This window comes from Microtus pennsylvanicus, chromosome 16 (genome assembly GCF_037038515.1).
Source record: "Microtus pennsylvanicus isolate mMicPen1 chromosome 16, mMicPen1.hap1, whole genome shotgun sequence".
Taxonomy (NCBI): Eukaryota; Metazoa; Chordata; class Mammalia; order Rodentia; family Cricetidae; genus Microtus; species Microtus pennsylvanicus.
This window is the reverse complement of record NC_134594.1, coordinates 4,579,464-4,594,579: the sequence shown is the minus strand read 5'-3', so window position 1 is coordinate 4,594,579 and position 15,116 is coordinate 4,579,464. Positions and strand designations below refer to the sequence as shown.

Sequence of the window (15,116 nt, the reverse complement as noted above, 5' to 3'; positions counted from 1 at the left end):
TGGATTCTTACTTAAATAATGCAGTATTTATAAAAATGATTTGTGGTTGACTTCATGGTATAATTTCATCGTCATCACCATCATCACCATTGACCAAAACCAATGCTCCGGTGTTTATTTATTTCTTGATATAATGTTTGGCAGTGGCATTCACATATATACGAGTTCAGTGTTCTAGGTTTCCATAACAATGCATACAAACAGGAAACCACACAGAGATCCTGCAATGAAATCCATTTCCTTTTATATCACCCCCTGCCTAACTAAATCTTAGTCTCTGACATGGACAGAATCATCCCCTAGGTAGAAATAAAGTGTCCCTTGTCTTAGTGAATGTCAAATGAGGAGCCAGGAGAGCTAAACAAATAACTAAATATTGAAATGGAAATTTTCCGCTAACTTTCTTCTACACAGCATAGACAAAGAGCAGCCAGCAAGCGTACTCCATGTTACATTTCTGAGACAAAGAAATACAGATTTCTTCTACTCAGCCCTGGCAAGAGTCTGCTCGAACACCGAGTTGCACTGGAAAGGGAAGCTGAAGTGGGGCATAGGAAAGAAGAAAGAGTGGGCATTGCTGTTTTTCATTTTGTGTAGCTTTGATGGCCCTGCAGTAAATTTGGAAAATAAAATCGGACAACGGGAGTGGTATTTGGTGACACTATTTAGCATTTGCATGAGAATCATCAATTTTCAGGCATGTGTAATCCCGAGAGCATCATCAGTGTGATTACAATTTAGGGTTGTGCAAGGATTCTGTAGCTGAGCTGATAGGGAATGGATTTGTAATAATCACAGAGTTAACTATATTTTAAAATTACATTAACATTTGCTGTCACTTGAATCAAACAAAACTGGCCCCTGTGAGCTATGGAAATGACCGTGTTGATCAGATACACCCCGCTCAGCTTCCGACAGGTCAATCAAGCATCCCTGTGAGGTGTTCAGGCATGAGATGATTTTAGTATTTCAGACAGAGAGACTAACTAGCCTTTCTTCAGAGTTGAGTGTCAACCCATTTCTAGGTATTTAATAGGGAAGGCGTCATTAAGCAAATTAATTTGCTTCTGAATTCATTTGCCGTTATTTTAAGTATAGGCTTCCAAACAGTGAATCTTTCAAGCCATTTAATTATGTTTTAAATTTTTAATTCAGTATTTTCTGAGTTTACACACAGGAATTGCAGAGGAGAATCCCATTTCCGTACATGTGCGCCATGTGCAATGACCATATAAAAATGAATTGATTCTTCATTTTGTTTTCATGCAGAGTTTCATCAGTTTCTGTTTGGCCTCAAATTTTTGATCGTCAACTTGTTAAGTACTGAGATGGCGGGTGTGTACTTCCATTTCTGGCTCTGGATGCTTGTAAAAATAGTCTTAGGATGTTTGTACATCTATCCATTCTTTTTTAAAAGTTTGCCACATGTTGCACCTATTGTAAGTGAGTTAGAGGAGAATAAATTAATGGTCATTCAAGATAGTGGCTTTTCGACATTTAGTCGTTCAATGGATACTTTACTCATGGAGCTAACATTATCGGTGCATAAGGTCTCATTTGTGGTCCTTCACATTTGTATTAGACTCCTTTATAGCACCCAGATACATTGAATGGATCTCCAGAGCATTGTAGTTCTATTAAGAACAATGAGGTTCGTGGCCTTTTCCTATGGACTATGGTTCTTCTCTCATTTGTAAAGTGACAAAAATTATAGCACAGACTAATCTCACCCGCTTGCGCACTCTGCTACCACTGGAGTAACAAGAAAGCTTGGTTCTCCTGAGATAAGCAGCCTCTGTCTGGAGGGCATCACTTGGCCCCGTCTCCCATACTGTGGGCACCAAATACCAACAGGGAGTTTCTATCCCTTACTTGTTATGTCCAAAGCATCTGTGTGGACAATAGACGGAGGCTTGCTAGGAGTCAGGACAGTCAGAGGGTAAGGGGTGGCGGAACCTGGTTTATCTGGGAGCAAAGCTTCTCCTGTGTCAAATCAAGGCCCTGTTACACTTCCCATTCTGGATAATAATACTCGGTCTCTCAGATGATTTTTTCCTTAAGCAAGGATAAACTCTTCTCTACATACCTTAAGTGTTTTAAGCTTTGTGGTTCCATTGCGAGGAATGACAATCACCAGAAGTAACTAAATTATATGTCTATGTGTACACAGTCTTTCTGCACATCCATCTAAAAGTGACATTTTGGAGGGAAGTGTCTTTAAAATTAAACATAGAACATTGAATAACAATAAAAGCAGAAAACCACATAACCCAGAAATATAAATCTGTCTTGGCATTGAGTGATGAGTCCCTATTCCTGCGTCTGCATCCTCATTCCTCAGGGAGTGATTATAAAAAATATAAGTGGTGGTAGAAAACCCCTTTTACTTGCAAATTTTGATTTTTTTCTAGATACCCATTTTGCTTAGTGCTTAATTATTTAAGAAAAAAGCCCATTCTTTTCCTGTGAACCTTAAGAGCTACAAAACCAACCCATCAGACAGGATGTGCCTATTCCGTGCACCACTGGCACGCCTTTGGTGGGACTATCAGCCACCCTCTGACTACATTGTTTCCACAGGAGATAATCCATGCCTCACATTGCAAGCCTGTTCAACAGTGCATCCCTGGGGAGGTTATAGGTGTAATGGGATAGCTTACCGCTGTTGTTTAACTAAATCGACATAGCATCAAACTGCCTTCTAAATATTTGTTTATACCCATAGACAAAAACTACCCTCAGCCTTAATCAGAGCGAGCTCTCTTTGCATTGAATAGCAAGGAATGGAGATTATTGTCCAAGAAGCCGAAAATTAGTGGCAGTGGAGGGGCCAGCCTTAAACACAGTTTTATCCCTCCATTTAAAGCTCAGAGAATATGGTGGAAGAGGGGGTCAGAGGAAAGCACAGGTTAGAAGGCAAACAGCAGGGCTATGAAGGCAATCAAAGGAGCTGTGCTTACACACGCATACACTGGGCCTGTAAGAGTGCGTTTGTCAACAGTCACTCACTCATGGAGGAAAGAGCACCTTCCCCTTACTGCTGAACTAGCACTATGGGTAGATTCTGGGGTTGGGGTAATCCTTGCCTTCAGGGGAGTCCACTAGGCTCTAATGGATAACTGCAAGTTCCTGTTCACAGTGATGGGGCAGGCTAACCCCTGTGGGTCACAAAACAAGACAGACAGGAACAAGAGAGAGAAATGTGTGGGGAAGAGGGGAGGTGGAGAATTGGGAGGAGAGAGGAGAGCCAGGGTGAGGGGGTCAGGGTGTAGAGTAAGCATGTACAATATTGTAGGTGGGAGGAGAGAGGAGAGGTAGGGGTGAGGCGGTCAGGGTGTAGAGTAAGCATGTACAATGTTGTAGGTGGGAGGAGAGAGGAGAGGTAGGGGTGAGGCGGTCAGGGTGTAGAGTAAGCATGTACAATGTTGTAGGTGGGAGGAGAGAGGAAAGGTAGGGGTGAGGCGGTCAGGGTGTAGAGTAAGCATGTACAATGTTGTAGGTGGGAGGAGAGAGGCAAGGGTAGGGGTGAGGGGGTCAGGGTGTAGTGTATGCATGTACAATATTGTAGGTGGGAGGAGAGGTAGGGGTGAGGGGGTCAGGGTGTAGTGTATGCATGTACAATATTGTAGGTGGGAGGAGAGGAGAGGTAGGGGTGAGGGGGTCAGGGTGTAGTGTATGCATGTATAATATAGGTGGGAAGAGAGAGGAGAGGTAGGGGTGAAGTGATCAGGGTGTAGTGTAAGCATGTACAATATTGTAGGTGGGAGGAGAGAGGAAAGGTAGGGGTGAGGGGATCAGGGTGTAGTGTATGCATGTATAATATAGGTGGGAGGAGAGAGAAGTAGGCTGAGGTGATCAGGGTGTAGTGTATACATTTATAATATTGTCAGAGAAAAAAACCTCAGTGAATAGAAAATAAGTAAGAAGAAAAGAAAATCATCGAGTTTTATTATTTTATTTTTGAAGTTAAGAGAAGTACATGTTATGATTTTTTCTGCCATGAATTTTTTTTAACACGTTTTCTAGGGTCCTAAATCACAAGTGCTTACTGGTTACAGATGAACAAAGCCAGCAACAATCAAAAACTGAAATGTCTAATAGTGAATGTACAAAGTTCAACAGTTTATACCTGGCAACCGAGAGAAAATAAACCATTTCTGGCTTCCTGATGTGTGCATCTAAGAGAAGGCTGATATTTTGTAACAAACAGCTAATCATTTGTAACAGTCTTCGATGTAGACTGCTCTTTCCAGAAAAAGAGAATACAGTAGAGAACAATGCATTATTTGGGTTATTGTTTGAACCATTATAAATATTATTAAAAGCAGATTAGAGTTTTTGTCTCCTGGTTCTCAAGACCAAACCCAGCACTGTCAGCATCCTAGGCAGGTGCTTTAAGAGCACACATTTTCAATGTGAATCAGCCAAGAAGACGACCGTGGATTAGCAGTGTTAACAAGAAGCTGGACAAGCCCTCTGGAATGCTGAGCTTTAAATTTTTGGTTTCAAACACATTGTGTGAGACTGAAGAAGATGAGGTCTGTTATCACTTGTACATCAACGAGATTCCATTGTTGATTTCATTTAAGCAGTTGCTGGCATCCTGTATAATAGCAATTTGGCCACAAGATCTTGTCATTTCTACCTTTCTGATTCTAAAGAGTAAAGAAATTTGATCACACCACGGCACAGGACAGCATCAGACAGGAAACCTGACTCCAAACCCAGCATCATGTTCATTACAGCCCCGCACTTCTGTGGCTGCCTAGAACTGTGAAGGTCAGGGTACAGAACAGTTTCCTGGTGACAACAGCCAGCCAACAACCAACTGCTGGCTGGGCCTAGCCCTTCCCACTCAGGATTGCTGCTGGAGCAACAGCATTGCCAATATCTGGGAACTTACTCTAAAGTGAGGCCTCTGGTGCGTCATCTAGCATGTCCAAGAGGCATTTTAAACAATATCCCTGTACAACATCTACATACCTTCTGCTGGGAAGAGGGAAGAATTTGGGGCATGAAGAGTCCTGCTGCAGACTGGGTGTGGGGCCTTAAGGAAGCTGCTTTGCTTTGGAAAGCGTCAGTTTTGCCGTCTCTGAAAGGGGGGTGTGAATAGCTGGTTTAAGGAGGTACTTACTGTGATGGTGTATTTGAATGTGAATGTCTTCAACTGGAAAAGAGTTTAGGGCCATGCCCTACCTTGCAGGTTGCCCCGTGTTCCCTGGTTTTCTCGACAGAAGACTTTCTGACTGGGGTAAGATGGGACTTCAAGGCAGCCTGATTTTGCATTCCCTTGAGGGTTAGTCATATTGAACACATTTGAAAATATTTATTAGCCATTATTCGAATTTTTTCCTTTGAGAACTGTCAATTTGATTCTTTAGCCCACTTACTGAGTGTTTTCCTTAGTTATCTAGCTTTTTGAATTCTTGTGAGATCCTAAATGCCACTACTCAGATGAGCAAATAGCAAATGTTTGCTCTCCTTCTTGTGAGGAAGTTGAGGAAGAAGAGTCCTGTGTGGATTCATTCTAGTCCAGTGACTATGGAAATCAGTATGAAGGTTTCTTAAAAAGCCCCAAATGTAACGATTTTATGATCTAAGTATACTTCTCTTGGGTATGTACTTGAAGGACTCTAAGTCAACATACTACACACATACTTTCACGCCGATACTTTTTACTACTTTAGTCACCACTGCCAACATTAGGAACCAGCCTAGATATGTCCACCTACAGGATAAAGAATCTCTCTCTCTCTCTGCCTCTCTCTCTTTTTCATCTACCTATTATCAATCTATCTATCAATCTATCAATCTATCTATCTATCTATCTATCTATCTATCTATCTATCTATCTATCTTCTATCTATCTGTGTCTTTATTTATGACTTCATACAGCATTTTCAGAAAAATTGATAGAATTGCAGGTTAAGCAAAATAAGCCAGACTCAGAATGACAAATACCATATTTTCTCGTACATGCAAAATTTAGATTGTGTGTGTGTGTGTGTGTGTGTGTGTGTGTGTGTGTGTGTGTGTAGGACATGAAAATAGAATGGGTTCTATGAAAGAGGAAGGAGAGGTCTATATGGAGGGCTTATAAAAAATTATATATATGGAATATATATGAAAGAATAAAAGTAAAGGGGGATTATAGTGGGAGAAACAGTCCATCTAGAAGAGAGAAAGGATGAGGAAGATAGGAAGTTAGTTGGTAGCTATAAGAATAAGGTATGGTGATTTGTGTGTGAGAATATAATAATAAATCTGATATCTTTATATGCTAATTAAAACAATAAAAAAGAAGTAGGCACTGAAAGCAGGAAGAAACCCAGAGCTGTGTAATATACAGCCCAGGTCCTCAGAACCTGATTCTACTGCACAAAGCAATACTGTGCTAGAATCCATTTAAATGAAGCTTTCTGGGATATCCACATTGTGAGGCCCTAGAGACTTGCTACAGAATTATTCTCAGTAGAGCAATTATAGGTGAGGCTGCCCTATAATGAGATATTTTTGCTACTTCATTAAATAAACCCCCTTGAATGGGCTCCAAAATGGACCTGCCTCCTACCAAATTCCATTACACTAGAAGTAATCTCATCAGAAGGCCTGGTACAGACTCCATCGTCCTGCAGACCTAACGTTTACCATAAGGGAAATGTGTTCTAGAACAATGATTCCCAAAAGATGGTTCTCAGACCCAGGCTTCACTAATCCAAAGAGAAATAAGAAACAGGCAACTTAGTGAACTTTTTATAAAATTACACTATAATCTACTTAGTATGACCTTTCCATCCTTCTAACTTTTAAATTTTTTTATTTTTTTTGGGGGGGGTGTGTGTTGAGCTGCTTCATCCTTGTGACATTCCAATGGGAAGGTTTGTACTGTTCTTGCCTAACAGAGATGCAGTGCCCACTCTTTCGCACCTCCGCCCACGGTCCTGGGTGCTGATTTCTGTCAGCTTGACACAATTTACAATCATCTGATCAGAGGAGCTTCAGCTGAGTAAATGCCTCTCCAAGACGGCCTGGAGGCAAGTCTGGAGTGTACTCTTTTGAATGTTGAATGATGTGGAAGGGCTCATGCTGGGCCACCCTTGAGAAGGTGGTCTTGGGTATAAAACAAAATAGGCTGACAAGCCACGGCAGGCAAGCCAGTTTGGAGCACTGGTTCGAGGCTTCAGCTTCATTTTTTGCCTGCAGGTTCCTGGCTTGACTTGCTGCCTTGACTTCCCTCAGTGATGGAGCGGAAGCTGAGGGCTGTAAACTGAAATGAGAGCTTTCTCTGAGACTGCTTTTGGTTGTGGTGTTCATCACAGCAGCAGAAACCCTAACTAAAACACCTCCGAGAAATTTATATTTTTACAGATGCTTGAAATCTTCAATTTCTTTTTTTTTGTATTTTTAATTTTTTTTAAAAGATTTTTTTCTCATTTTACATAACTATCCCAGTTCCCAATCCCTTCCCCACCTTCCTTCCAACCCCTCCCCATCCACTCCTTAGAGAGGGTTAAGTCTTCCCATGGGGAGTCAACAAAGTCTGACACAGCATTTTTGAGGCAGGACCAAGGCCCTTCCCCCTATATTTAGGCTGAGCAAAATATCCCACCACAAAGAATGGGCTCCAAAAAGCTAGTTCAAACTCTTGGGATAAATCCTCGTCTCACTGCCCATGACCCCGCAGACTGTCCAAGCCACACAACTGTCACCCACATTTAGAGGACCTAGTTTGGTTCTCTACAGGTTCCCCCGCTATCAGTCTGGAGTCAGTGAGCTCCCAGTAGCTCAGGCCAGCTGTTTCTGTGGGTATTCCCATCGTGGTCTTGCCTCCTTGGCTTCTATTATCACTCTTCCTCTCTCCCCCTCTCCTCTCCCAACCTTTCTTCTCCACCCACCCTCACTCCCAATTTTCTCAGGAGGTCTTGTCTATTTCCCTTTCCCAGGGGATCCATGAATGCCTCTCTTAGGGTATTCTTGTTACCTATCTTCTCTGGGGTTGTGGACTACAGACTGGTTGTCCTCTGTTTTATGTCTAATATCCACTTATGAGTACACAGTGATTGTCTTTATGGGTCTGGGTTACCTCACTCAGGATGGTTTTTCTAGTTCCATCCTTGCCTAAGAATTTCCAGATGTCATTGGTTTTTTTTCCCCACTGAGTAGTACTCCATTGTGTATGATTGTGTATGTGTATCAAATATTCTTTATCCATTCTTCAGTTCTGACTATTTTGAATAATGCTGCTATGAACACGGTTGAGCAAATGTCCTTGTGGTATGAATGTGCATCCTTTGGGTTTATGCCCAAGAGTGGTATTGCTGGGTCTTACAGTAGATTTATTCCCAATTTTCTGAGAAGCCATCATACTGATTTCCAAAGTGGTTGTACAAGTTTGCACTCCGACCAGCAATGAAGGAATGTTCCCCTGACTCCACATCCTATCCAGCATAAAATATCATCGGCACTTTTGATCTTAGCCATTCTGGCAGGTGTAAGATGATATCTCACAGTTATTTTGATTTGCATTTGCCTGATGGCTAAGGATGTTGAACAGTTCCTAAAGTGTCATTTGGTCATTTGAGATTCTTCTGTTGAGAATTCTCTCTTTAGATCTGTACCCCATTTATAAATTGGGAAATCCCCAATTTCTGAACCACTGATATTGAAACAACTGCTCAAATAAAAAGTCATTTTCCCGGGTCAACTGTTGGGCATAGAAGACATGGAAGACGGCTAGAGAAGAAGCTATAGCGTGGTAACCAGAGACAATAAGTTTCCTTTTTGTCATGCAACACAACTCTTGAGATATTCAAACTATAAAGAAAAGTTGCTATGCTCCACAATTTTGAAAGTCCTAGTTTATGATTGGTTGGCCCATTTTAAACTTGAGGTACAGTGGCATAAGCATATCATGGCAGAAATAACTGCTCCACAAAATCATGCACACCATGATCTGGAGGGTAAAGAGAAAGGAAGAGCTGGGGCGTCCATCAGCTCCTTCAAACACATCTTCAGGAGCCAACATCCCTGCTACTCCTCCCAATGGTACTCACTTTCTGAAGTGTTACCTTGGGTCCAAGCCTCCAGCACACGGGCCTATGGGGGATGTTCAACACCCATGCCATTTATTACAGTAAATGATCCAGTCAGGCGCATTCAAACATAGTGCTCTTGAGTCCTTGTGTGCTCAGTGCCACCTGGGATTTGCCTAAATGGAGTTTCCAACTCTGCAGTTATGAGACCCACTGGTATCTTCTATTTCCAGTCAACATACACTCAGCAGCACAGACACAGCGGCTAAGCTGGTGAGCCCTGAAGTTTTTTAGCAGGAGACCCATGAGCAGGTCATTTAAGGGTTTGCCACTTGACTTTCTCATGAGCAGTGACAGCACCATAGCACCCTATGTCATGGCTTGTTTGGGGAACAAAATGGAAGAGTGAGTGAAGATATCCCAGAATATAAAACATATAAAACACAGCACCCTATGTCATGGCTTGTTTGGGGAACAAAATGGAAGAGTGAGTGAAAACATCCCAGAATATAAAACATATAAAACACAGCACCCAACACACTGAACAAGCTCTTTGAAGTGAGTAATTACTTAACAGTAAGGTCAGTGATGGCATTGAGACAGAAAAGATTAGTGCCCAGGAGCCCCTTCCTGTGTGTTCCAGTCACAACTGACAGCCTCACTTGGGGAGGACAAGTCTTGTTTCCTAGGGCTGTTTTCAAGAGGAGCTGTTTGAAGCTGTAAATCTGAAAGGGCACCCACAGACCTGTTCTAGTTCAGAAGCTGGAAGCTTTGGAATGACTAAAATCCTGCCATTAAGGTGGAGGCCGTGGTATCAGGTTGCAGGCTACACAGTTAAAGTCTGGGATAATTTGTTGTTGTTGTTTTTCTTTTGAGTATTTTGCCTGTAAGTAGCAAAAATCCCCTGATAACTATATTTTTGGATGTTGGTAATTGTTATTAATTATTCACCCCATGAGAATGTTTTTAGAATGTTTGACTAATATTTTCTGACTTAAAAATATTTTTATAGTGGGGTGGTGGTGGCACACTCCTTTAATCCCAGCACAGGAGGCAAAGGAGTTTGATGCCAACCTGGTCTACAAATAGAGTTCCGGGACAACCAGGACAGAGAGACTGTGCCTCAATATATATATATATTTGTATATATATATATATTTGTATATACATATATAGCATATATGTATATTTTTATCTTTTTTGTGTGTCTGTGTCTGTCTGTTGGTGCCTGCAGGACCCAGAAGGGGGTGTTTGATCCCCTGGAGCTGGAGTTACAAGCAGTTGTGTGTACTGACATGGATGCTACCATCAAACTCAGGTCTTCTCAAAGAGAAACATGGATGTTGCACTTTCTAGATCTTTTTCCTACGTTTTAGCTATTGTATGGTAGTGTGCAGTTGTTAATATACAAGGGTGATAGCATGAAACCCACCTTGTGGTTTTACTCAGGGAAGTTCTGATTTTGATAATGAGTAGATTTTTTTTTACATTTCCATTTATTATTGCTGAGTGTGTGCACACATACACACATAAGTGTGTCATGGCACAGAAGTTGAAGACAAGGACATCTTTCAGGAGTTGGTTCTCTTCTTTTACTATGGGTTTCAGGGATCAAACTGAGGTATTCAGAATTTTACCAAAAGAAATGTTGAATCGTCTCATAGGCCCTAGTGACAGAATTTATACAGTTATCTCCCCCAAATTATAGGGCTATGGCATCCAGGAATGAACATGACGTGAGTTAGTGTTTTGTCATCAGTTTCTACCTTTTGATTAAATGGCTCAACTTCTGATATGAATACAAATACAAGAGTGAATAATGAATGATTTGAATGAAACTTAAGGACTAATCTTATCTGCATAATCGGTTCATGTTTACATGGCAAAAATAACACACACACACAAATTACTTCTCCAAGCACATTTACATAAATACCAGCTATTCCTTGAAATACTGAAAGTTGGCCACTTCTGAGGAGTTAACCTGTCTTCTGAGTCTTTGCATACTACTTTATTTTACATAAAATATTATAAAGTTTCTCTATTGGTGGTGACTTTCAAGAACAAAGGTGTCTTATCCAGTGTTCTATTGCTGTGAAGAGACACCATGACCACCACATTTCTTATGAAGGAAAGCATTTAAATGGGGCTGGCTTACGGTTTCAGAGGCTTAGTTCATTATTCTTATGCTGGGAAACATGGTGCCACACAGGTAGCTGAGAGTTGGTAGCTGAGAATTCTATATCCAGATCCAAAGGCAGTAGGAAGAGAAAAGTACTGGGCCTGGCTAGAGTATTTGAAACCTAAAAGTGAAGTCCATCCTCAGTGACACACTTTCTCCATCAAAGCCACACCTCCTATTCCCTGTCAAGTAGCTCCACTCTCTAGTGACCAAGAATTCAAATATATATAGGACATTTCTATTCAAACCACCTCAAAAGGATTATTAGATGTATTGGAAAATATGCCAATCAATAAATATTTACAGATCTCCAGGAGTTTTGGCTAGAACATGGCTTCCTGTTTCATTTGCTGGTCCTATCATCAACCACAAGCTATCTGGCCTCTGTAGGCTCCCATAACTGATTGTGTCCTACTCACTTAGCAAGCCTGTTATAAGCCTCCTGATATGTTTCCAACAGTAAGCACTCAGGGGGTGAGAGGCTCCTTATTTATCTTGTTTCCTATATCTAGAACTTCTCATGGGGAGAGCTGTCGGGAACAGTGTTTTCCCAGGCTCCCCTGCAGCTTATGTGCTTACGTGATGAAATTCTGGTCAATGGAAGAGCAGTAGGGATGCTGGGCACAGCACTGCGGCAGGTGCTTCTACCATGCATCTCTCTCAATTATTTTATCCTTTTGGTTTTCTAGAATGCATAGCAAGAACAGCTATTTTGGATAATAAGGTCCCTTCTTCTTAAGAGACTTTTGTTATACTTTGGTGCTCTGACAATCCTATTGGCTACATGTGCTTCCACGAGACAAACATCTCCAGCTTCCACCAGACACCCATTTCAGAGTTTTGCCATTTTTGGTTAAATATTACCCAAGTTTACAACTCAGATATTTGCTAATATATCCTTCCGTCTAGTGTCATGGTTGTCATTTCACCTTGCCTATGCCCTGCCTTGATTAAAAGCCACACCAAGCTATGAGGAAAAGGGTGCATGACATCACTTGAGAACTCTGAGGGCGTATTGCATTGAGAAGTTTAAGTCCAAGAGAAGAAGGGTAAAGAAGCGAAGAAGCTGTTCTATTCCCAGTAGCTTTGCTTTATTAAGAGACATTCTAGAGAAGATTTCAAAGTTAACTCCCAAGGTAATGAAACAAAAGCTAGGCCAGATGTCTAAGCTAAAGTTTTGGTCTCAAAATAATTACCTTTGTTAATTACCAGTAATTAGTGTCAGCATCCAAAGCTTCCCAAAAATCCAGGGGAGAGAGAAACGGGAAAGGAGAGGAAGAAAAGTTGGGGAGGGGGTGGGGGAAGAGAATGCAGAGAGAGAGAGAAGGGGGAGGATGAGGGAGGAAAGGAGGGAGGGAGAGGAAGGGAGAGAGAGAGAGAGAGAGAGAGAGAGAGAGAGAGAGAGAGAGAGAGAGAGAGAGAGAGAGAGAGATGCAGTTTTCAGCACAAACACACTTGAGGTCATTAAATCTTCACCCGGATTTGTAGCACTATGAACTCTGGGTTTTATGAATAAGTAGATATTTTTCTAGTTTATACTGATATCTCCTGCTCTCTTATATACTCTTAACTTGAAGTTTTACAGCACAATTTCTTATTTATGTGTATCTTTTCATTGAAAAATGATCTTTTCTTCCTACCTTCCCCCATAAGGAATATACTTAGTGGAGCAAACACCAACACACATTTGCAGAAATTTCTTTCAGAAATGTGTGGTGTCTACATGGAGTCTTCCGTGGCCGGAGAACTGGGGGCTGGAATAGCTCAAAGTAGAGGTGAGGTTCTAGAGCCTGGTGGGTAGCCCGGTCATCGAGCACTTACCAATTACAGCAACAGTTTATAGAAATAGCATCCCCGAGCTTTACATGGTACATCCCACTTCCATTCAGGGTGAGGACGACCTTTATGAGAAGACATGAGCTGTCTGTGTGCTCCTGTGTCACTTCATATCTATTTGGGAATGTGTGTGTCTGTGCTCAGTTCCTTTTGAAATATTTAGAGAAAACACTGCTCATTAATTCCTACCAGTAATTCTTTATAGATTTACCATGTCGGCAATGGTGGGAATTTTTTACTCTGTAAATGTATACCTCATCATCTTACATTTAACTCCAGGCCTCCCTCTGGCCCTCATGGAGGGTCAGGTTTTCCTTGATGCCACATTCATGTCCTATTACTGTACTGATCCCTTCAAGATGAAAAGGCAAAGGAATCACACTTTCTTTCACCCACCTTTGAAGTCTTCATGCTCAGCAGGCGTATCTAGAATTCACTGAGAATTCTTTTGCAATTATTGAAATACACAGACACCAATTGTGCTAGGCCATTGGGATTTCTAGATGTGACATTTACTCATTCCAAATGCTTAATGAGTCAGACCACACACTTCTTCTCATGACTTATTCTGTGTTTAACAATGATTCTTGGGTTGATTTCCGTCTACTAGCAACTTCTTAATTCCATGAAGGAGACAAATTTCACCTGTTTGCAGACGGCATAACAACAGTCATAAAGCTAGTTGGAATGGGAAGGGTATTTTAAGTAAAGCTCATGTTAAGGAAAATTGTGTTGTTTATATTAAGTATTGCATGTGAACTAAGGTTTTTCTCACAGAGACTATAAAAAAAAGGGGACAATTTATGGATTCTTGGAAGGCCTGCATTTAGAAAGGATATATTTAGCACGCTAACCCTGTACTGACACTCCATAGGTTTTATAGGTATATACCCAAATTACCAAACCAACCACATTTGTATATATTCTGCCATTTGCTTCTGGGTTTGCAAGCAGAAGAGTGTGCAGGCATAGTAACCAAAGACACATCTTACCTTCTTTCTATACCTTTGGAACTCTTGATTCTGGCATTCAATATTTCTAACCCGTGACCACTGCTCACTACTTTGGGATTAGAACCCCTAGGTGTAATTGCAACTTTTCATTTCATAGCCCTGTTCATCTATACTGTCTTTAGTCTCATACCTCAAGGGCCGTTCTGAACTGCCCGGCTGCCACGGCGTATTTCTTCTGTCTATAGCAAGAGCTGGCATCTTTTAATGCTACCTGAAGCCATTTGTCAATCTGTGGCACGGTGGTGAGATTCTGTGCACTTTCTGGCGGCATCGTGGTGGCACTCTGGCCTGTTGTCTGAAGCGCAGCACACATGTAGGGCTGGGCAAATTCATAGCTCACATCCTCTTCGTCAACATAGACAAGCTTCATTTCGACATCCATTATGTTCTTTAAAGGGATGTGAGGCAGAGGAATGCTGGTGACTAGCTGATTGTCAAGTTCCATTATCTTTGCCTCTTTCTTTCCAGCTAGCTTTTCTTCCCCTTCAGCCTTCCGTTTAAGGGTCACTTTCTCCGACTCATTGCTTTGTTTCTCTTTGATGCCTTTTGTGAGTTTTACTCTCTCAGCTGTGATTTCTGTTTGCTTTTCTCCACAGCTCTTCTTGATTTCGGGTGACACTTCCAGGCTGGTGGGTGAGTTTGTTAAGGTGGACATTTTCTTGCTTGCATTCATCTTTGGAGTAAGCAGGTCACGGTAGATCCTCCTTACTGTAGTCTCCACATTCCTACTCTTGCCGGAATGCATTGGTGCGCCCCAGACTCCTGCAGGGGAGAGAAGGAGGAAAGCCATTCAGACAATGATTTTGTACCCCCAGTGGTTTAGATTCGCTGCCTTTCAAATACTGTTTTACTCATCATAGACACTTCTTACTTGAATCAATTGCATTTGTACCATCCACTGGTCATCCTCCCAGACCACTGATGCTTCAATCACAAAGCTCACTAAGGTTAGGACTCCTCAAACCACATCTAGATGTCTGAAAAAATAATTTACAGATGAACAGCACTGAATGAACCTTTTTATGAGAAGCCCAAAGCCACTGGATAGAAAAA

General features: G+C 41.6%; 1 protein-coding gene across 1 annotated transcript in view; it reads right to left on the bottom strand.

The window, feature by feature from the left end:
* The window catches only part of Spata16 (spermatogenesis associated 16), a 243,106-nt gene extending 228,298 nt beyond the window's left edge, over positions 1-14,808 (bottom strand). Inside the window, exon 1 of the mRNA XM_075950646.1 lies at positions 14,194-14,808. Within this exon, the coding sequence (XP_075806761.1) occupies positions 14,194-14,808 (615 nt within the window). The remainder of the gene's footprint in view (positions 1-14,193) is intronic.
* Between the last annotated feature and the right edge of the window lie 308 nt (positions 14,809-15,116).